This window comes from Kwoniella shandongensis, chromosome 2 (assembly GCF_008629635.2).
Source record: "Kwoniella shandongensis chromosome 2, complete sequence".
NCBI lineage: Eukaryota > Fungi > Basidiomycota > Tremellomycetes > Tremellales > Cryptococcaceae > Kwoniella > Kwoniella shandongensis.
The window spans coordinates 1,415,493-1,435,667 of NC_089288.1; the positions used below are offsets into that span (position 1 = coordinate 1,415,493).

General features: G+C 49.9%; 4 protein-coding genes across 4 annotated transcripts; 1 reads left to right on the top strand and 3 right to left on the bottom strand.

Moving 5' to 3' along the window:
- Window positions 1-653: 653 nt before the first annotated feature.
- CI109_101192 (uncharacterized protein) lies at window positions 654-7,770 on the bottom strand (the record flags this gene model as incomplete). Its single annotated transcript, XM_065966916.1, has 12 exons — window positions 654-755; window positions 823-1,368; window positions 1,423-1,663; window positions 1,722-2,084; window positions 2,147-2,261; window positions 2,311-3,002; window positions 3,076-3,291; window positions 3,345-4,868; window positions 4,916-6,192; window positions 6,243-6,679; window positions 6,740-7,356; window positions 7,424-7,770. 12 exons carry the CDS (start codon window positions 7,768-7,770, stop codon window positions 654-656), a joined length of 6,477 nt encoding a protein of 2,158 aa, XP_065822988.1.
- A 1,032-nt stretch (window positions 7,771-8,802) lies between these two features.
- CI109_101193 (uncharacterized protein) lies at window positions 8,803-10,789 on the top strand (the record flags this gene model as incomplete). Its single annotated transcript, XM_032006623.1, has 7 exons — window positions 8,803-8,880; window positions 8,948-9,064; window positions 9,137-9,256; window positions 9,327-9,446; window positions 9,517-9,672; window positions 9,740-9,805; window positions 9,860-10,789. The coding sequence occupies 7 exons, from the start codon at window positions 8,803-8,805 to the stop codon at window positions 10,787-10,789; spliced, it is 1,587 nt and encodes a 528-aa protein (XP_031859139.1).
- A 260-nt stretch (window positions 10,790-11,049) lies between these two features.
- Window positions 11,050-14,786, bottom strand: CI109_101194 (uncharacterized protein; the record flags this gene model as incomplete). The annotated part of the gene is made up of 10 exons (XM_065966917.1): window positions 11,050-11,539; window positions 11,609-11,722; window positions 11,789-12,003; window positions 12,074-12,250; window positions 12,320-13,390; window positions 13,445-13,540; window positions 13,597-13,655; window positions 13,717-14,161; window positions 14,292-14,451; window positions 14,599-14,786. 10 exons carry the CDS (start codon window positions 14,784-14,786, stop codon window positions 11,050-11,052), a joined length of 3,015 nt encoding a protein of 1,004 aa, XP_065822989.1.
- A 298-nt stretch (window positions 14,787-15,084) lies between these two features.
- On the bottom strand, window positions 15,085-19,976 carry CI109_101195 (uncharacterized protein; the record flags this gene model as incomplete). Its single annotated transcript, XM_065966918.1, has 24 exons — window positions 15,085-15,249; window positions 15,308-15,431; window positions 15,514-15,778; window positions 15,836-16,054; window positions 16,116-16,218; window positions 16,277-16,489; window positions 16,550-16,709; window positions 16,768-16,840; window positions 16,897-16,993; window positions 17,050-17,137; window positions 17,200-17,368; window positions 17,425-17,613; window positions 17,665-17,745; window positions 17,800-18,023; window positions 18,087-18,370; window positions 18,425-18,604; window positions 18,660-18,760; window positions 18,819-18,919; window positions 18,976-19,058; window positions 19,113-19,187; window positions 19,259-19,384; window positions 19,488-19,625; window positions 19,794-19,904; window positions 19,974-19,976. The coding sequence occupies 24 exons, from the start codon at window positions 19,974-19,976 to the stop codon at window positions 15,085-15,087; spliced, it is 3,372 nt and encodes a 1,123-aa protein (XP_065822990.1).
- Between the last annotated feature and the right edge of the window lie 199 nt (window positions 19,977-20,175).

Genomic DNA, 20,175 nt, shown 5'->3' on the forward strand with positions numbered 1-20,175 from the left:
ATGATTTGGGCTTGGGGCGTGCTGTGCGTGACCGCTATGTCAGATACCTCCGCGTAACTTATGTACCGCGTTCGGCATCGGCAGCTGCGCATCGTGCATGTAAGGAACGATGAAGCGTTGTTCGACAGCGACACCGCTTGTTATGATATCTTTCAGATTCACCGTCCATGATTTCCAAAACACGACGAAGTGAAACAGGCACAGTGCTCACCAGTCTGTTTCGGCCATTCACCTCGACGAGCCGATGCGATAATTGAGGCGCAGTGAATTGATGATGTTCGCGCTACCAGCTGATGTGCCAGAATTAAGGTCTGGAGCCACGCTTTGAGTGACGCTAACTGCCAAGTGACAAGGTTGAGTACCTCTCCGTTAAGCGATCTGATCGCCGTGTGATGCTAAAAATCTGACATGCGATCATACGACTACTGTAGCTATGCAATGCAGGAGAAACAAGACATGTTTGAAAGGGGTAGATGCTAGAGTGTCCTAATGCTATGGGGATTTGTGTGAAGTGTGTAAAGTATAGATGTGTTGTGCGGCAAGCCATTGTGTCGACAATGGAAAAAATGCTTGCTGGAATTGTCCGAGAAATTGCTTACTTTATGCGAAGACAATATTGTGTGTGAATTCTGGGAGGCGACGTTGAGCTTTGATTATGGACGACCACCGAATCTTTGGTTCATTGCCGCACGAACATTAGGAGCAGGAGCTGTTCCAGACCCAGATCCAGATCCAGGTACGGGTCGATTCGGCTTCTGCAATTCAGGTTGCGCCTCTGTCAGCTGTGAAACGCGGTTGACTTCCATTAGTGCCAATACTAACCTTCTTTTTCTTGATGAACAATACGTCCTCGGGTGGTCGTGTCGGAACGACAGGTGGCGGTGGTGGCGGTGGTCTCGATGGGGGACCCGGTGGAGGCGGTTCCTGGGGTTGTGGCGGTCTTGCAGTGGCTTTTGCAGAACCATTGACAGCAGGAGGTCGAGATGGGGGAGGCGGCGGGGCGCTAGGTCGAGATGGACCTGTCGGTGGAGCAGCTACCATCGTTCGAGGCCCAGCCGGGGGCTTGCGCGTGTCTGAACCTTTGGTATGCGATCCTTTAGAGCTGGCAACAGACACGTTACTGGCTTCCGACATCCTTCGCTTCTTCTCGTCTTTCAGATCAACAACGCTAGGCTTTCGTTTGGCAACCGAGGAGACTGCCATGTCTGCGGCCAAGGCCTTGGGCGGCAATAGGCCCTCAGGAGAAGGTGGGAAGCTGTTGCCAGCAGCAGTCTTGACGGTGGCAATCGGAGATGAGGGTTTCTCTTTTTTCTTCTTCTTGAGCGGTGGGGAAGCCAGCGCTTCAGATCCGAAAGTCGAGGTCGTGTACTAATAGACAATATCAGCAAATGTAACAACCATCCACCAAACACTCTCGCTCACATTGATAAAGAAGCCTCTGTCTCTGGCGTCTCCGACGATGATCTTCCATCTCTCATCGCTTCTCTCGAGGGTCGGTCCGTTACCAAACACAAACAATGAGCTCTTGGCACGAGTCAAAGCGACGTTCATTCGCCTAACATCTCTCAAGAAACCGATAGTGCGAAGGTTCGGCCCCGATCGGACACAGGAGAGAATGATGATATCTTTCTCTTGACCTTGAAATCCGTCGACTGTGTTGAATCTACATAATGCACATCAGTCCAGCTTCCATTTGCTTCCCTAAATTCCATTCCACTTACTCGATCAACTCCAGAATAGAAGGTCCGAAAGCCTCGGTAAACTTGCGCTTCAGTTCCCAGAGCTGTTCCTTGTACATGGAGATGACTCCTACTCGCATGGCGAGGTTGATCTTAGTCCCAAAGTCTGCGTTGAGTCTGCGATAGAGTTCGACCGCAGCCAGAGCTTCGTCGGGGTTCTTCGTCGACGTTCCGGCTTTAATTTCGGTCCCTTCAACATTGAAGAATCGATACGGTCCAAATACGTTCCGCTGGTGCCATAGCGCAGCAGTCTTCTTCGCCATGTCGGGGCCGTCTTTGAGGTGGCCATTGTAGAAGACCTTGGAAGGAAGCTCAGAGATGAAGGGATGCATTCGATATTGGATGCTGTAAAGATGATCGCTCAAATGTCAGCTACATTTTGTGACTGGTTTGATGATGTCACGAACCTCAAGAGCTGAACATTGGACGACTTGTGCCTGGTCATTCGAACAAACAGACTTTCGTTGTAGTGGTATTTCTCTGCTTCCGTGCTGAAGGTGGTAGGAGGCAATTGGTTCGGATCTGTAACGAGTCAGTATCAAACATCCGGGCAACAGCGAACTTCGCTCACCTCCAACCATGATACACCTCTTGCAACCGTATTTGAGCGGGATAAGACAACTCATCTCTATAGCCTGAGCTGCCTCATCAATGATTACAGTCTCGAAAGTGTGCGCTGCCAAGGTATCCTGTCCAGCACCAGACAACGTCGCGCATATGATATCTGCTTCCTTCAATATTGTCTCCCTCGCAGCTCGTCTCGCACCATCGAGATGTCGTGTGGCATCACGAGCAGCATCTTTGGCTTTCGACGAAGCTTGACCGAGCTGCGTACGTTTCGTGACCAGGGCGTGATACTCGTTCTCGACGATCTTGCGTTTCTCGTCATGGTTCTGAACTAATCGAAGTTCCTCTTGTTTGTCCTTGATTCGCTGTTTCACCGCGTCGAGCTCCGCTTGCACCCTGGCATACTCGCCTCCGCCGTCCTTCGCATTGGTATCGGCATTAACTCGAGCCTCCACCAAACTATCTAAGGACACATCTTTGACTGCTATGTTCACTGAAGAATCGATACCAATTCGAACTATTGTTGGGTTCAGTCGCACACCGCTCGAGCTCGGCACACCGAGGATAAGACGTTTGACCACTTCGTCGATGGCTGCGTTACTCGGAGCGCATACCAGGAGTTTCGGCTTGGCAGGTGGTTGACCGTCAACAGACATCGGCAATCGTCGATCCGACATCCATTTGCCAACTAAACCGCTGATAGTCTTTGTCTTTCCGGTACCAGGTGGACTGTACAACCATTAGCGAAGCTCACTACTACTCAACTCACCCTTGGATCAAGGCGAAACCATTGACATGCATGGACCCCAGAATAGCTTTCGCTTGAGGTTCGTTTACATCAAACGACTTGATGGCGTCGTCGATGTCGTTGAGTGCCAGTCTGGGCATGACGGCACTCCGACCGGCAAGGGCATCGGCCAAAAGAGTTGATTCGTAGTAAGGGAGACCTTTCAGTGCGGCAAATTCTCGGACCGCTGTGCTCAATCTGTCATCCAGTAAGCTTGGTTTCCCACGGAAAGAATGACTGAAGCTACTTACGAGAGATGTTTTCGCATCTGCCACTTTGCTCGCCCACCCAATTGCCTTTGATCCATAGCAGACAAGATCCGAACCTTGATGGTAATGTCCTTGGGCTTCTTCCTGAAGGCTTGGACTTTCGCAAACAGCGCATTCGGGTTGCCCGGTTGGCGCAAAATCACGACATCGCTATCATTGACGAAGAATTCCATGGGTCCTGTTACACTCAGGTCCATCTCAACGAAATCATCCTCGTACTGCCTAGAAGAAACTTCGACTGAGACAGCTGGTCCGTTTAGGTTTGTAGGTTCTTTCCCGCATTGTGCCCACAGTTCTTGAAGATAGAGGGGTAACATGACTTGCTCGTATTGCTTGCTACTTTCGAAGGTGGTCGGAACAGACCGCATGTTCGACAGCTCCGCCGCATACTTCGGACTGTGTGGCGCAAGAGGACCAGTGTGATCAGGGTTCCATGAGAGGACATATCGATAAAGCGGGTTGAGATCGGGCTTAAGTCGTTGTTTGGTGGCATGGGCATTAGCTCGTCGATCGTCGTTACGTCGCATGATGTCCGCCATGGAGCTTCCGAGCACTTTGATCGAGCGTCTCTCAACCGGTCTGACGGGTCTTGCTGGTGACTTCTGCTTCGCTAGCAGAGTTTTCATCGCCTGATTCTCTTCGTCAGACGAGTCAGATGCGCTGGAGCCGCTGTCGACAGGTTCTACCACTCTAGGTTTTGGTGGTCCTGTGTATGCGCCTAGCCCAGTGCCTAGCGCAGAAGCAGCAGGCAGCTTAGGTACGATACCACCAATCTCATTTCGCCTTCGCTCATGTATTGCCGCTTGATGCTCTCTACGTAAATCCTTCATGATCTTTGACGTGAACGAAGTACCCCCGGACGGTTTAGGAGGTGGAGGCTTGGGTACAAGATTGACGTGAAGTCGATTGGACGGCGCTTGGGGTCGAATTGTCGTTGTCAACTTGGATGATGGAGCAGACTTAGTGGAAATGCCAGGTCTACCTGTTTCTTTCGTGATCTTGGCTCGCCGCTCGATGATGTCTAGGTCCGCGGACGATAGGTTGCTAAGGAAGTCGTCATCGTCGAAATCCTCCACATCGATGACCTCGCGAGGTCGAGGCGCAGGCTTGGTTTTCTGGGTGGGAGTTGGGGTCTTGCTGCCAGAAGCTTTCATCATCTCCGCGAAAGCGTTGCGGACAATAGGCTTCGGTTGCACGACTGCTTTCGACTCCGGCACTGGTCCGCGTGAGGTCGTCAGATCTTGCGGCCCCTTTGGCACTTCCTTGACGAACTGAATATCATCCGCCGTGTCCGGAAGGTTGAATGGCGCCAGCAATTCCGATAATTCGGCGAGGAGATCGTCAGTGAGACGACTGGTATAGCTCCTCGACGCCTTCCGGCAGAACTTGTCGATCTCCAGTAAGGTCTTCTCCAACTCGGGATTCTTCGAGAGGTCGGGTGACGAACGGCTTATGCGTCCCAGAATAGTCTTGATGAGTTGATGGGTTTGGAAAAGTGTCTCCACGCTGCATCAAGTCAGATCACCCATGACTGGAACGGCAAAGGTACTCACTCGGTAAGCCGTAGCCAAAGAATAAGATCGCGCAATACCATCTCCAGTTGTCTGGTCATCTTCCTACCCACAGAGGTAGTCTTGACCGGGGATTCAGGTACACCATCCTGGAAACGAGCACTAGACTGGCCAAGGACTGCACCTTCGAAAGCACGGATATGATCTGTCATCTGCCTGCCAAAGATTAAAGCATCTCGCATCCAATCCACCATGACTTCATTTTCGAAATGAGGTGCCCAGTCGAGAGTACGCTTGAAAATCAACGCGAGTGATGTTGTCATGAGGTGCCAAAGCTCGTCAAGTCGTTTAGCCATGCTCTTACCATCGGCGAAGAAAGTAAGAAACTCGTCGGTTTGCAGGAGCGCTTCGGAAGCGCCTGATCGTCGACATAAGGCCTCGAGTACATCATGGAAACATCGCACTAGCCATTTGGCAAGAGAACATGACTCAGGCGTAATCGTAGCGGCTTGAATGAATGTGCGAAGAAATTCGGTAAGACCCTCCATGGTCTGGTCGGGATAGTGCTGAAGTAACGCGCGGAAACAATCGCCTCGATCATCTGCGTCGTCGAAGGATTGTTGGATGAGTGTGATGATAGGGGTATGTACTTCATCGTCGGGAGAGAGAAGGAGAATCGTAACAGCTTTCGGGACACCGGGCTCTGACCACACAGATCGGACAATGGCGGGATCGGCCTGCATTGCTAAAGACTCGATGGCACGAGGAAAAGGTTCTCGCGTGGCCTTGACAGACGAATTGATGGCTCGCACAGAGGCCACCCAGTCCTCCTTCTTGACAGCTTCTTCGAGATCTTGATGCGTCCAGGATCCTTGCCTATCAAGGAGCTCAATGTGAGCGAATGGCGCTATAGCTTGCAAGATGATCGCGGTCCCTGCAGCATCACTCGGAGACAATGCGTCATACGCCATGGACCAAAGTTGCTTCTTGAAAGACGCTTGTGGTAAATGATCAATCTGAATCGCAGGCGGTACCTCCGTTTTGCTCCTCTTCTTTCTCTGTTGTCTTTTCCGTTCGGCGTGGGAAACTTGTGCCATGTATAGGAGACTGTGGTTGATTGAGTCGGCATCGGTACGAAAGAAAGTCACTAAAAGCTCGCGCGCAGAAGTCCGAGCTTCCGCCCATGTGGGAAGGGGATGGTCCTTGGGGCGCAGGGCTACAGTCGTGATGAAGGTCGAATGTAAGTCGAGGGTTGAGCCAAGCGTCAATTGCATTGACGTATCCTTCGCGGTCAAAGTATCATGCAAACGCATCAACGCCTTTGATCATACATCAGCAGGGATCAAGAAGTGCATAGGCTTGGACGTACCTCGAACCCAGCTAGCGCTGCTGCTGCCCGTAGCGTGCCAGTGAGTCGGCCATGTTGCATTTCTTGAAATACAAAGTTTGTGGCCACCGCGAGAGCTTCAGCGAAACCGGAACCAACAGCTTTGTCGGCAGAAGAAGTGATACTTCGCTCAGCATCGACGAGCGACAGCAGAAAGTCGCCGATCCAATCAAGGGGGCCATCAGCTTCTTTCCGTTTGCCTTTCCCTTTGTCAACAACAGTGGTATCCGCCTCGGTAAGGTCTAGAACCATCGGCTGGTCCCGGTACCGTTCTTCCAACAGTACCTGCAAAGCGGGGTTATTGCGAACTTCCGACAGTAATGTGTGAGGGAGTTCGGGAGATGTATCGTGCGACCAAACATGTCGAGTCGGAGAAGCTTGTAGGATGGTTGCGAAACAGGAGAGTACTGATGCAAAGTCTATTTCGATTGTCAGGGTAAGGCCAAACCCAACGAATTTGGATACTTTTGAACACTCACAGGGCACGTCACTACCCAGGAGACTACCTAGCACAGACATCAAACCCCTTCCTGTCTTGGCTTTAAGATCTTCCTCCAATCTTCCTTCCATAAGGCCCTTTTGCAATGTGTCCGTAGTCAACACCTTCTCCTTCACGATGGACTCCATGATTTGCCATCGAAGACTCTCCTCCATCTCCGCGTTGCCGCAGTAGATTTCTTGGATTTCGATCCCGACTCCAATGGAGCACCACTCAGCGAATGGAACAGGCCGACGAGCGGCTGATGCGAGTTGCGATATTGCCCATTTCCGTCTACCGGTGTCTGAAGATGAAAGAAGGCGGATCAGAGCGGGAGTGATTCCGAGTGAGGTGAGAGAGGACGGTGGATTGACAGTTGAGGTCACGGCTTTGTCAAGCAATGACGATATGTCAGGGTCATCCAGCAGGGACGGCTCGGCGAGGAGGAGTTGCGTGGTCGGTCGACTCAAGGCGTATAGCGCAGGAGTACTGGACTTGGTCCCACCATATCCTAGCTCTGATGCTTTCTCCGCTTCGGATAAGACGAGCGCACCTTGCCATTTGTCTACTGCAGCGAAGAAGTTCTTGCGCACATTGGCAGGCCAGATAGACAAATATCTGTTCGATTTGGGATGATAAGTGATGAGATGCTAACACAGAATAAACTTGCTTAATGATAGCTCACCTGGATCCCAGTCTCCTTCTCGCACCTCCAAACGCTCTTGCACAGTCTTCACACCCTAGTAGAACTCCCTCCAGCCTGTCGACCCATGCCTTCGAAGTACCCTGCCTTTGAAAAGCAAAGAGGAAGATCAGATAGGTTGCCGCTTCCGTATGCAGTGCTGAAACAGCTTTGGGACAGTACCAATGTGTATCGTGTCGAGCTGAGGTACTTGATGAAGACTCGTCGGGTTGAGGGACGAGATAACGATAGACTGGAAGAAGGTCGTTATCCGTTGGTCTATCTTGGACTGTACTCTTCGCCTTGAGGACGGCCTCCACCTCTTTAGCGAGGGCTGCGTCGGTTGACATGGCGACGAGACATATGTCTGGGAGGAATGAAGCCCTTTCCGGGGGCGGGTAGCGTGGTTTCGGAGCAGTCTTGCACCGGTGGAGAGAGCGACTGTGAGTAAGTGGTAAATGATGAGAGGAGGTGGAAGGAGTGAAAGATTGAACTGAAAGTCTCGGTTGACGCGTACAACGAACGATGCCATCGAGTGTGCGATCAATCAATGTTGTTCGAGAAATTTGCTTCCGTCGGATCTGGTCGTTGAAAGGGGTTGTTGCATAAACCAAGTGTGGTGGACTCCATATTGACTCTATGTGACCGTGGTCCAGGTGGTCAGACTCGACTATCTAGCAGTACCTTTCGTCATCATACTAATCCTGTCACCCTAAGAGCTCGTTCAAACAAGCTTGTTATCGCTGAAGCAGAACAGCGCTTGCAATATCAAATAGCTGGGTCGCGTCAACCGGATGAGCGATGAAACGTGATCCATGCTTCACGGTGCTTGAAGGAGATCGAGTATGGACACAAAACTGATGTGCTTACGCTGACCGGTGACTGACATCTGACACGAGAGGAACAAACACAACCTCAAACATGTCGATCACACCTGTCAAGCCCACTTTGGACGCCTACAAGATCTACTATTCAATCAGTCGATTTATGGCGAGACATCTCTCCCTCCCATCCAGTCTGGGCGATATCTCAATTCAATAACATTCTCAATTGACCACTATCTGTTCGTTTGGATTGATGGGGAAAGAGAATAGGTATATAATGACAGCTGTCTTCACCCATGAATGACCCTTTCTTCATTCTACAATTATCTTTCTTCAGTTTGCCTCGTTTACTTTCACTTCTACTTCGCTTTCGCTCTTGCTTTTGCTTTTTGCTTCTAGCCCGGTGCTTCTGATATTTGCTTTTGACTTTACTCTCTTCGACAGAGCACCACACACTCTTTTTCTTGTCACACCATAAACATTTGAACGTTTCTCAAGTCGTTTTCTCTTCAGCTTCAATTACTATTGTTTTCAACCAAAACCAAAAATAGAATCAAAATGTTCACTACTACCATCCTCTTCTCTGTTCTTACTGTCATTGCTCAGGCGGCTCCTCTTCCTATGCCAGCTGTGAAGGTGCGTCTCGACCCTCGTCTGCGTCTTGTGTACAACCAGCTGATCACCGTCTATGTCGCCACTTCAGCAGTCTAACAAACTCGCTTCGAGGTTTTATAACCATCCCGAATCGATCCTCTACCATCAAACTCCTTGTTGGCAAGACGGACTCGAAGGTGTTCTTCAAGACGATATCTGTGTTCTTGTAAGTGGCACTTGGCCCAACTCAGTCCTCCCTTTGTACAACGTGCAATCAGTCCTGACTCGTTGAATGTAGGCCGCTTTGGACATCGGCACCAACCGTTATGCGCACGGGTATCAGCCCGGCCTCGTTTCTGGACAGCCTTGTACTCACAACGGTAGACAAGGTATCTGGCAAGACACCACCTGTATCTTGGTAAGTTAGCCGCTTTTTTGACCCATATCCACACATGCAAGCATTTAGCTGATCATGTGTGATCGATCAGGCAAATGTTGATATCAACCTTGAGAAGAGATCCCTCCTCTCAAGCCCCTCGTATCTCCCCAATGAACCATGCGTGCACAACGGGCAAAGGGGATACTATAGGGACGGTCTCTGTGACATTGTACGTGCGCCTTCACGACTACACTACCACATCCAGTAAATGCATCGCTAATACTTTGCGCCGCGCCCAGCTCGACCTAAACTTGGATCTTGATCTCAACGATGGTCCAGGATACATTACCGATGGACGACGACCTGTCCATCATTATGCTCCCGTTGCTGGGAATGGGAATGATTGTTGGTTGAATGGTCGACAAGGTTTCTGGAGGGACAACCTTTGTATCCTCGTGCGTTTTGTTGAGTGACTTAACATCACGGACAAAAGCTAATTGATACTGTAATGTATCGTTGCAGGCTGACCTCAACATTGCAAAACGACATGTTCCCTACCAATCTGAGGGTCTTGTGGGTGAAGTAGTTGTAAGTCACCATTATATCCAACATCCTGCTCCACATGCTTATGCGTGACCCTAGGACACCTTGACTGGTTCTCACGACTATCGTCATCCGCACTACCCTCATTCATCTCTTCCAATCAACGACGACTCCCTCTTATCAGCCAATGCGCTACTCGAGGTGATCCCCACGCACTCTCTCGGACCTCGAAATGGTCTTCTGCACAATGCTCCGGACGGTAAGATCCTCGATGGGGCTGTACGAACCGTCTCTCAGGTCTTAGATCATACCGCTACCAAACGAGGCTTGCTCGGTGATGGTGATAATCTCCTTGGACTTGGCGGTGAACGAAGACCAATTTACGCAAGTGAATATTATCATCGACATCAGTACTCCGGTGGTCATCTTCCCGAGGGAGAGTTGATTGGCGGGGTCGAAGCTGCTCTCGATGTTGACATCGATGCTGGTGACGAGCCGTACTATGGTCCGGGTGCGCATCACCACGTCGCGGGATTACCTATCAAGCGTGATTTGCTTGATGATAACGCCGGTGGACTCGAAATCCTCTCTTCTATCACTGGTGCCCTATTATCCAACGACAACAATAGATATGTCAACCCGCACACCATCCATTCTGCCTACCCGGGAGGTGCGATCATCCCCTTTTCCACCAACACTGGGACCGACAACGTTCTCGCTCAAGTCGATGTGGACGGTACTCTCAATCTCGACAATGACTCTGGATCAAGATACTACCGAGGAGGAAACGTCCTCGGCTCAAGTGGTCTTCTAGGAGGCAGTGGAGGATTGATCAAGAAATCACTAGGTGGTCTTGATAATGTAAATGGATTAGGACTGGATAAGCTCACTGCTCTTTCCAAAGGTGATATGCCGGTCGTCGGGGATTTGCTCAACGGTGGTAGCGGTGTTGGTAAGAAGGGTGGTGATTTGCCACTACCTATTGTGGGAGACGGGAAGAAGGGCGGACTCGTCCCTGGGTTGCTGTAAGATCCAACAGTTGCAACTCCCCTTCTGATTCTCCCCGCTTGCCATACCACTTGTAGGCCGTAGAGTAGATACCTGAGTAGTGCGATTCACCCTTCGAGATGTCAATGTCATCCCCACCAATGAACTTGTATCACGAAGTCTGCCATTCTGAGATATCAGGTTGGCCGTAGACTATTACCTATATCATGTGCATGTCGAGCACCATCACATGTCATCAAGGTCATTACAACAACATTATACAGCATATCACTTGTCTACACCTACTTCCATTCCTCCAAATCCCAGCTCAACATCCCCCATACTTCACCACCACCACCAGCTGTGAGGTTCTGCGCCAACCCATCCACACCTTTCTTGATCAACGCTACAGCGTCTTCTAGTTCCTTGTTCATCCTTTCAATCCTTTGCCCCAAGCTAAGCTCCACGAATGAGATCGATGCTTCTCCGACTTGCCATCCCTCTTTCGGATCGTGACGAACGACTTCATTGCTATCTTCTTCATCGGATGATGAGATATCTTTCCGTCTTCGTCGCTGTCGTTGCCTTTGACGAGGTTTCCGTCTCTCCGTGATGTTATTGCTTGAAGGTCCCGGCGTTGGCCTAGTCTCACTTTGGTTGGGAATCGTCTGTGCGAGGAAAGAAGTAACGCATTCTGAGATTGTGTTTGTCATATCGAGAATCGACAAGATCGCCTCGTGTAACTCGAACGATGCAGGATTGAGGAAGGCATAATCCCGTATAGATCTCGTGCTGTATCGCCCCCATGACTTAGCTTTGTCTACTCATGGTCAAGTTTAGATCGTTGGAGCAGAGACGTACTGTTCGAGCTCGAGGGCAATCATGGACCTCAACGAAGTCATCGATTCCAATTTCGTCCTATACACCTTCGTTTGGGTTTCGATGACCCTCCCAGTCAACCAGATATACAGCGTACTAGCGGAAGAGACACCTCTAATCAGCACTCCTTCCTCCACGAGCGGTGACGCCACTTTGACTCACTCCAGAAACCAGGTTATTTTCTGTCTCACAAGCCATAGCGATCTGATCTCGCTTTCGTCCTCCCGTGTGTGGCAGCGACTCAATACCTCCTTGTCGAGACCTTTGGTGCCAGCAAGGAGGTACCGTCCCAACGAGAGTTGAAGTAAGAGAGAGAACACCTCGGCGCGAAGTTCAATAGAAGTCGAAGTGAAAAGCTGTGAAAGTGGAAAGGGGACCTTTAGTAGCATAGGCGATCAGCTTGAGCAATCAAAGGATCTACAGGGAGCTAGAGGGTCGTGAGCGCACCTGATAGTCTGCCCGAATGACACTTAAGGCTCTCGGCCCTTCTAGCGCGGTCTGCGATCTGACAGTACTCACCCTCACAGCAGAGGGGTTCATCCATCCCGCTTGTTTTTTCTCGATACTATCTCGCAACGTGCTCGTGAGGATTTGGAAATCTTTCCATTTTGCACCTGACTTGACCTGATGAAGCACAAGCTCTTATGTTCAGCTCATGGTCCTTCCGACTCGTCACATAGTGGAAATACTTACCTTATCAAACAGTCCCAATGCCCAGTCATGCATGACCTCGAAGCCTTTGAGATACATCATGCCTTCAATGGCATCAAGGTGTTGGTCCAAGCCGCATTCCTCGTCGAGGACTCTTCGGAGGTGGAACTGGGTTATTTGACACATCGGTTTGAGGTGCGTTGTGACGCTCTCTAGTATGTCCACCGTTTCGTATCCTAGTCCTGCTCCATTGTCGTGTCCGAGAGTAGAAGTTGGAAGTCCTACCACTTCATTGAGGGAGGACCATTCTTCTACACTGGCAACATTGCCCAATAGTGATCTTAACAACCCCCTCGCTTTTCCCGCTTCAAGGACCATCTCTCCCACTTCTTCGCCCATCCAAAGCGGCCATCCTTCACCACCCACTACGAACCCACACTCCCAGAAATCCTCATCCGCCCAGGAGACGTCCCTATCCCTTGTGATGAAGAACTCTTGATCCAGTTCCGTCTCGTCGTCAAAGGTCGAAAAGGTGGATTGTTCAGGATCGGTCAATGACGATGGAATAGGCATGCCGTGTCTGAGCCATTTACCTAATATTCTCCATGTCGGTTGGGCGGAGAGGAGAAAGATGTAGTGCAAAGCGGGAAGATGATGTGAGGACATCGTTTGGTTAAGGGATATTATGGTGGAATAGATCAGGTTGAGGAGTATCGTAGGAGAGCGAGAGTGTGGTATGAAGGAAGAGAGGTGTTCGAGAAGTGGCGCGTGCTGCTTTTCCAGCTCGAGATTCAGCAAGAGAGGAGTCGACGCGGCCGATGCAGTCCCGGTCACTGAGCCAAGTGTGAACGCCGCTTCCTGTTCAGAAAGCCAGGTATCGAAACCGTTGATGACGCCACGACAAGCTTCAGCAAAAGCTTGTTGAGTCCTATTGACCTTGCTAGTCTGCCTTCGTGCTGCGCCAGAAGAGCTCGACGACGGGGTCGACAGTAGCTTGGTATCGATGAACGCTCGGATCTGAGCCGCTTGGGTGGCGCGGATCTTGAACGTTTCTAACAAACCCTCCAATGCACCTGGCGAGAGATACTGAACTTGTGGATGGTCCGACTTGACCTACGGTCTATGTCAGGCTCTTTCCTTACTTCTGGAAGGTGGGCAGCCACTTACTGTACACTGCCTATCTGAGGTGAAGTCGAATAAGACTCCCGGTCGACCAGAAAGGGCAAAGATGAGCTCGCGTTGCAGTTGCGATGCTTTGACCGCCTAGACGGTCGTATATCAGCTTTCATCGCCTTCGAAGGTACATCTCAGCTGCTCACTTTATTGCCTATTCCCCGCTCTGTCAGCACCCTTGCGGCGATAGCAGCGGCGGAAGCACCTAATGGGTTCACATTAGTATCGACATTTCGCCAGAACGATGACCCACAAGTTTCACTAACCAGTAGTTAGCTCTTTCCAGCCATACAACCCCTCTTTCATCTCGCCAACCTCTCCTGGTCTATTCCAGTACCCCTCTTTCAATCCTCTCACCACCTCCTCCGCTTGCATCTTCCTATCTTCTTCCTCTTCCTTCTTCCGCTGTTCCTCGGCTCTCCGTCTCTGAGCTCGAAGAGCAACAGTATCCGGTGTCCTGATATCTTCATCTTCTGCACTACTCGTACCCCTATCTTCAGACGAACTTTCGACGTCCAGATCGTCGGAATCTGAGTCTGTCCACCCTGATAGTACTTCTTCATCATATACTTCTCCAGGATCGTAAGGGTCTGTTTCCATAATCTCTCGATAGAGGATCTGATCCGCTGTAGGTCCTTGAGGTAATTGACAATGGAGATATGAGTGAGCAAAATCGTGTGTCTGGGAAGTGGGTTTAGTAGAAAGGTTCAGCTGTGGGGGGACGAACAGATCAGCAATTAGCTGCGTTACTTGCCGGGGAGGACCAAACACCTCTCAGTCACAAGAGTGGCAATAGATAGAGGACAAAGAGAAGAGTCAGGCTGCGAAGGAATGGACTTACTAGCAAATGAATGTGCTGGGGCAAGTTCCCCATCCTAATCGGGACATCCTCTTCCCACCCTTTACTCCCAATATCTCTACATCTTTCCAGTGTTCGCAAGTTCTTGTCGAGCGCTTCAGCGAGATCGGTCTGGACTTTGATCTGAGCGGTGCGGGATAATCTGCGATAGCGACGTATCAGCTTGACTCCATATGAACCCGCTCATTCCATTACAGGACAGACATTTATTTCGCCTTGTGTGACGGAAAACAAATGATATTCCGTTCGAAGGAACTTTTGTGAGACCGAAGACCGTGTCCCTACTCACCCTTCAACATTCCCCTTCACCTCATCCCACTCTTTCCTCGCACCACCATGAACATCGTTCCGTACCTCTCTAAGTACATGATTCGCAAGTTGGTTCGTAACACCTCTGTCTTTGACTTCCTTCAACTCCGGGATGAGAGAAAGGACGAGTTGCTGTGCCAATTTGGGCAGGGTTGGATGTGTTGACATCTTTGCCTCGATCTTGTTGTTACTATCCGTATTCGAAGCGAGGGAAGACTATCTTTGAGACATTCTGAGAAAGTGTTCCTGTGTATGACTGGATGTGTAGGCAGAAAGCAGTAAAGCAGAGATTGGACTAAGTGAACGTCACTCCTCGACGCGTTTCGAACATCTTCGCGACAACATTTGTTGACATCCCACGTGGCACTCCTTTCCGTATTTCGTGAAAGCAGTGATATATCTAATGCATCGTTCGATCATACAAGGAGTGTCTACGTCCAACACACATCGCCCAAGCCATTGCTTATCATAGTCTACACCTTCTTCTTCTTGCCTGTTCGTCCGGGATATCAATCAGCTTCACCGTACAATATTGGCTAGTGTGTCCAAGCGACTTACTCTTCTGTCCCGCTACACTCGGCGTGGTGTCGCGCGATCCTGGACCTGATTTGAGCTCATCTATGGGTCTCTTCTGCTTGCAGCAAGACTCGTCAGTCTGAGCGTCGGTACTGGTTGGATGACGGACTGACCTTGGACTTAACAGGCTTCTTGTCCTCCTCTCCCTTCTCTTCCTCCTTCATCACACAAAGCATCAAAGTCTGTCCTCTTCTCTTCAGCTCATCTGGTGTTCTACTCTTGAAGAACCAGTCGAAACTATAACATTCACATCAGCAATCCGCGCTTGTTATCTCCATCAGGTTATCGTGACACTGATACAGCCCAACTCTTTACTCACCGGAACAGAGGCCATTCTCCAATATCCCTCTTTATCAATTCATAACAATCGTCCCTGTCCATACCGTGATGGTGCATTCGGACCAATAAGAATCGGTCCTCCTCGTCGCTGTATGTCTTTCCCTTGTTCTGTCCATACATGATCTTGAGTTCTTGCAGAGGATATCGAACAGCTTTGACCTTTCGGTGAAGAGCGTCGATTCGATCTTGTTGCTCCTTGATCTTCTCCTCTCCGATTCGAATACGGTCCATATGCTTCTCCCAGTCTGTTTGGAAGAAACGTTCGTCAGCTTATATCGCTCGCATAATAAATCAGAGCTCACCTTTCAACTCCTGGTATCGCTCAAAGAAGACGTCCGCATATTCCCGTACCGCCTCTTCGCTGTGATCTGGGATCTCCGCAGCCACCTTGTCGAGGTTGGCCCGACCGTACTTCTCCATAGCCTTGATGAATGCTTGGAAATGACGTCTTTGCCAGTCCGGGAAACCTTCACCGACCAAGGCGTCTTTCTCGGCTACTTCGTCCTCTGTCAAGGGCTCGGCTGTGGAACGCGCGGGTAAGCGTTCTTTTCTTAATCAGTGTATCTTCTATTCATATCTCACCGTTATTGATCCTTTCCTGCTCCTCCTGGCGCTCGGTTTCGACTTGCTCGGTAGTTTCGCCCTCCTCCAGCTCTCGGGCAGGTACGACGTAGTTTTGTGCTTTCTGTAATATCTCGTCAGTACGCGTCCTTCCTGCGCACGTCAAGCTCGATTATACTTACTCTGTGGGCGTCAAATTCTCTATTTTGCAGTTCGACCAATCTAGGTGGATAGAATTGGAAATCGTTGATGTGAACCTGTTTGGGCGCCTTGACGACCTTTGGTTTGTCGACTTTCGGTCCACCAGTCTTGAGATTGTCTCTGTAGTACTGGTCGATGGAGTAGTTGCCCTTTCGTTCTCGCTTCGCAGGCTCGATCCAGATGAGGTTTTTACGCTGGTGTGTCCCGTGAGTTTTGCATTCGCGTTCGTGAACGAAGGGTCAAGACAAGCTCACCTTGTTGGTATAATCCTCGCCTTCCCAGGAGTTCACCATGCTTTCGGACTTGAAGCTGTTCAATGCGTCCAAATCCAAACCAGCATACTTGCTATTGATCTCTGCGGTCTTCTCCTCACCACGACGGATGATTTCGTCGATGTCATCATCAATCAACATGCTGTCGAAGTCGGGTCAGCTTCTTATTCTTGCGCAAGTAGTGATGATAGCTGACTGACCTCTCCCTGTTGTTGATGATTTTCTCAGCACCGTGCTGGATCATGTCAAGCAAGTCATCTTTGTTTGATCCAACTTTTACGGATCTAATCAGCACACGGTAGCAAATTGAAAGGCAAGTGGTGACACACCCTTAGCAGCTTGCTGAGCACGGCCTTCTTGAATGACCATCTGGTCAAGCTTGAGTTTTTGAGTGGCTCGTTCAAGGATTCGCTCTTCCACGGCATCCTATAGAAGGGGATCGATAAGCTGTTTTGCCAATCCTGATTCCAACTGTAGCTCACCTGAGTAATGAATCTGAACACGTAGACCTGCTTAGTTTGACCGATACGATGTGCTCGATCCATAGCTTGAAGATCTGCTTGCGGGTTCCTACACCAAGCTCAAGTCAGCGACTAACATTTCGCACTAATAATGCGGCAACGACGACTCACCAATCACTGTCAAACAGGACAACAATATCGGCTGTCACAAGGTTGATACCCAATCCACCAGCTCTTGTGGTCAAGAGGAAGACAAATTTCTCGCTTCCTGGAGCATTGTACTCGTCGATGGCAGCGATACGGTCTTCGTGGGCAGTACCACCGTCAATTCGGTTGTATTCTGTCACCAAATTGTGAGCTAGATACTCAACCAGAATCGTTATGAGACAAGCTCACGATGTCCTCTGAATTGACAGTAGTCTTCCAAAATATCCAATACTCGGCTCATCTGAGAGAAGATGAGCACTCGAGAACCCTTTGCCTTCATCGATTTTAGCAACTTGTCGAGGATGACCATCTTTCCTGCGTTCTCAATCAAGTGCTCGTCGGTGGTAAAGGGAGGTCCGGGTTCAGCGCCGTCGAACACTGATCGAATGGCTGTCAGTTACTTGACACAGCGAATGGCTTTTAACTCACAGTAAGGATGGTTACAGCACTTTCTCAGTTGCATGACAATGTTTAACAACCTCGTCTTTCCCTCCTTCTTGCCAGTAGCACCTGCGCATATTACATCAGGATGTGGCACACTTCGTTGTCGTCTGCACAACTCACCATTGACGGCGTCGATATCTTTCTCCAACAGCATCTTGTACCACTTTCGTTGCATCTCCGTCATACCGACATAAAGATTGATTTCCTTCTTGGGTAAGAGCGAGTGTTCGACATCGGCCTTGACACGTCGAAGCAAGAAAGGTCGGAGGACCTTGTGCAGTTGTTTGACGACAGCGTCAGAGTCGGAGTTGTCCTTTGTCTTGAACCAGGCGTCAAAGTCCTCGCTGGAAGAGCGCCACGTCAGCGAATCATACTTTATTTCCTCACAGCAAGGGTCAAGTACTGACCTTGACGAGAAGACATCCGGCAAAATGAAGTTCAACAACGCCCACAGTTCCTGCAAGTTGTTCTGCAACGGTGTACCGGTGATCAACAGTCTTCCTCGACTGACAAAGGTTCTGATGATTTGACTGAGGAGCGAGTCGACATTCTTGATTCGATGAGCTTCGTCAATGATGATGTATTCCCAACTGAACTTCTTGAGAGTCGTCCTTTCACGAAGCACCAACTCGTATGTAGTAATAAGGATGTTGAAATCTTGTGTCAAAATACGTTTGTTGACCATTTCCGCCTGAGCGAGGCATCAGTAATGCAGTCCACCACCAAAGATACGATCGTGACTTACTCTCTCCTCTTTGGTTCCCGTTAGAACCACGGTACTAAACCCAGGAACCCATTTGGCGACTTCTCTTGACCAGTTATCAAGCGTAGATTTGGGCACGATGACAAGGTGTGGTCCTTCGATACCACGATGGAATTTCAGGTAACCAAGGAAAGCAATTGTTTGGAGGGTTTTACCGAGACCCTACGAGCAACACCGTCAGCTGTAGGTCAAATTATTTTCAAAGTCGGCAGCTGACCATTTCATCTGCCAGGATACCGTTGATACCGTTGTGGTGTAATGAAGCCATCCAGTTCAGACCTTGCACTTGATAGTCTCTCATCTTACCGCCCTTGACGACTGCAAGACGTTGATTAGCTATCCGTTGCACTGATGACAAACGTTTAAAATGACGCACAAGGAGGACTCTCCTCGAAGACCAAAGCTTCATCTTCCGCATCCTCATCCTTCAACAACTCTTCATCTTCCTCTTTCTCCGACTTTCTATGTCGGTGATCACTGTTCCAACGGTGTCAGCTTAATCTACAGGCAAGAGCGTGATGTGCTCAGCTTACTTGGCCTTCTTCTTCCCCTTACTTCCACCCTGCTTCGCCAGTTGTTCATCCAACATCGCCGCGAACTCCGGTTCTCGTTGTTTCTGCGATGTCAGGTCAGCTTACACAATCCAAAACTAGTGCATTTCGAGGCTGACCTTGAGATCGATGAAATGCTGGAACAACTCAGTCTGCCCTAAGAGATAGTTAAATCTCTTCATGGAATCGGCGAACTGAAAGTGTTGACTCGTGTCAGCTAACGTCGATCTCGATAATTGAAAAAAAGTCGTTACACCCAGCTCACCTTGGCGTGCTCGATAGCGCTTCTGGCTTTGCCAATCTCTGCCACTTGTGCCTTTCTCTCCGCGTTGGCTGCCTTCTTAGCAGATGCTGCGGCCGCTTTCTTTGCCCTCGCTGGTGTCAGAGAAGTCTGACGACACGCAATAATGACATCAGCACCGTATGCTAAACATATAGAGACTCGATAAGAGCATTGGGTACTGTGGGTCAGGAGATGGAAATGCCAAACTCACCGATCCATCCATGAGTGCATCCTCGTCCAGCTCGTCCTCTCCCAAGTCATCATCATCGTCCTCATCTTCAGGTTCAGGTGTCTGAGGAGCGGTGTTGATATGTCTCCCGTTCAACTCATCTGACGCGACTGCTGAAGGCTATGCGGGAAACAAAATATGAGCACACAAGTCACGGTAAGTCAATTTGGTGAGGCGAAGATCAGATTGTCAACATGCATGAACGCGAGATACACGCGAACGAAGCTCAATGGTGCAAGAGGCGAGGCGTAGCTCGAGATGAGGAACCAACGGATGAAAACCACTTACAGCTCTGGAAACTGAAAGATCGCGAGAGTTCGGAACGATATCTGACAACTTGTCATCATCTGCCCCACTACCATTCGGATTCGCCACGGTCGATGCAGCGAGAAGTGGGTTCTGCAGCGGGGCGCGTGAACAGCGTCAGCTTGGCGTGCCACTGCAATCAAGGCAGACAGGAGAGCTCACCATATTGACGAGTGAAAGTGCAGTGATATGTGTTAGGAGAAGGGAAGAGAAGATGAAATGGGATTTGATTGTTGGTGAAAACAGTGGATGAGGGGAATCGCGTCCTAATGTTCATCTCTCTTCGCTTGGTGCGCGAAATCAAACCAAACCATACACCGGAATCAAATTCAGTGGTTAGGCGTGCAAGACTGTGTACGTATCG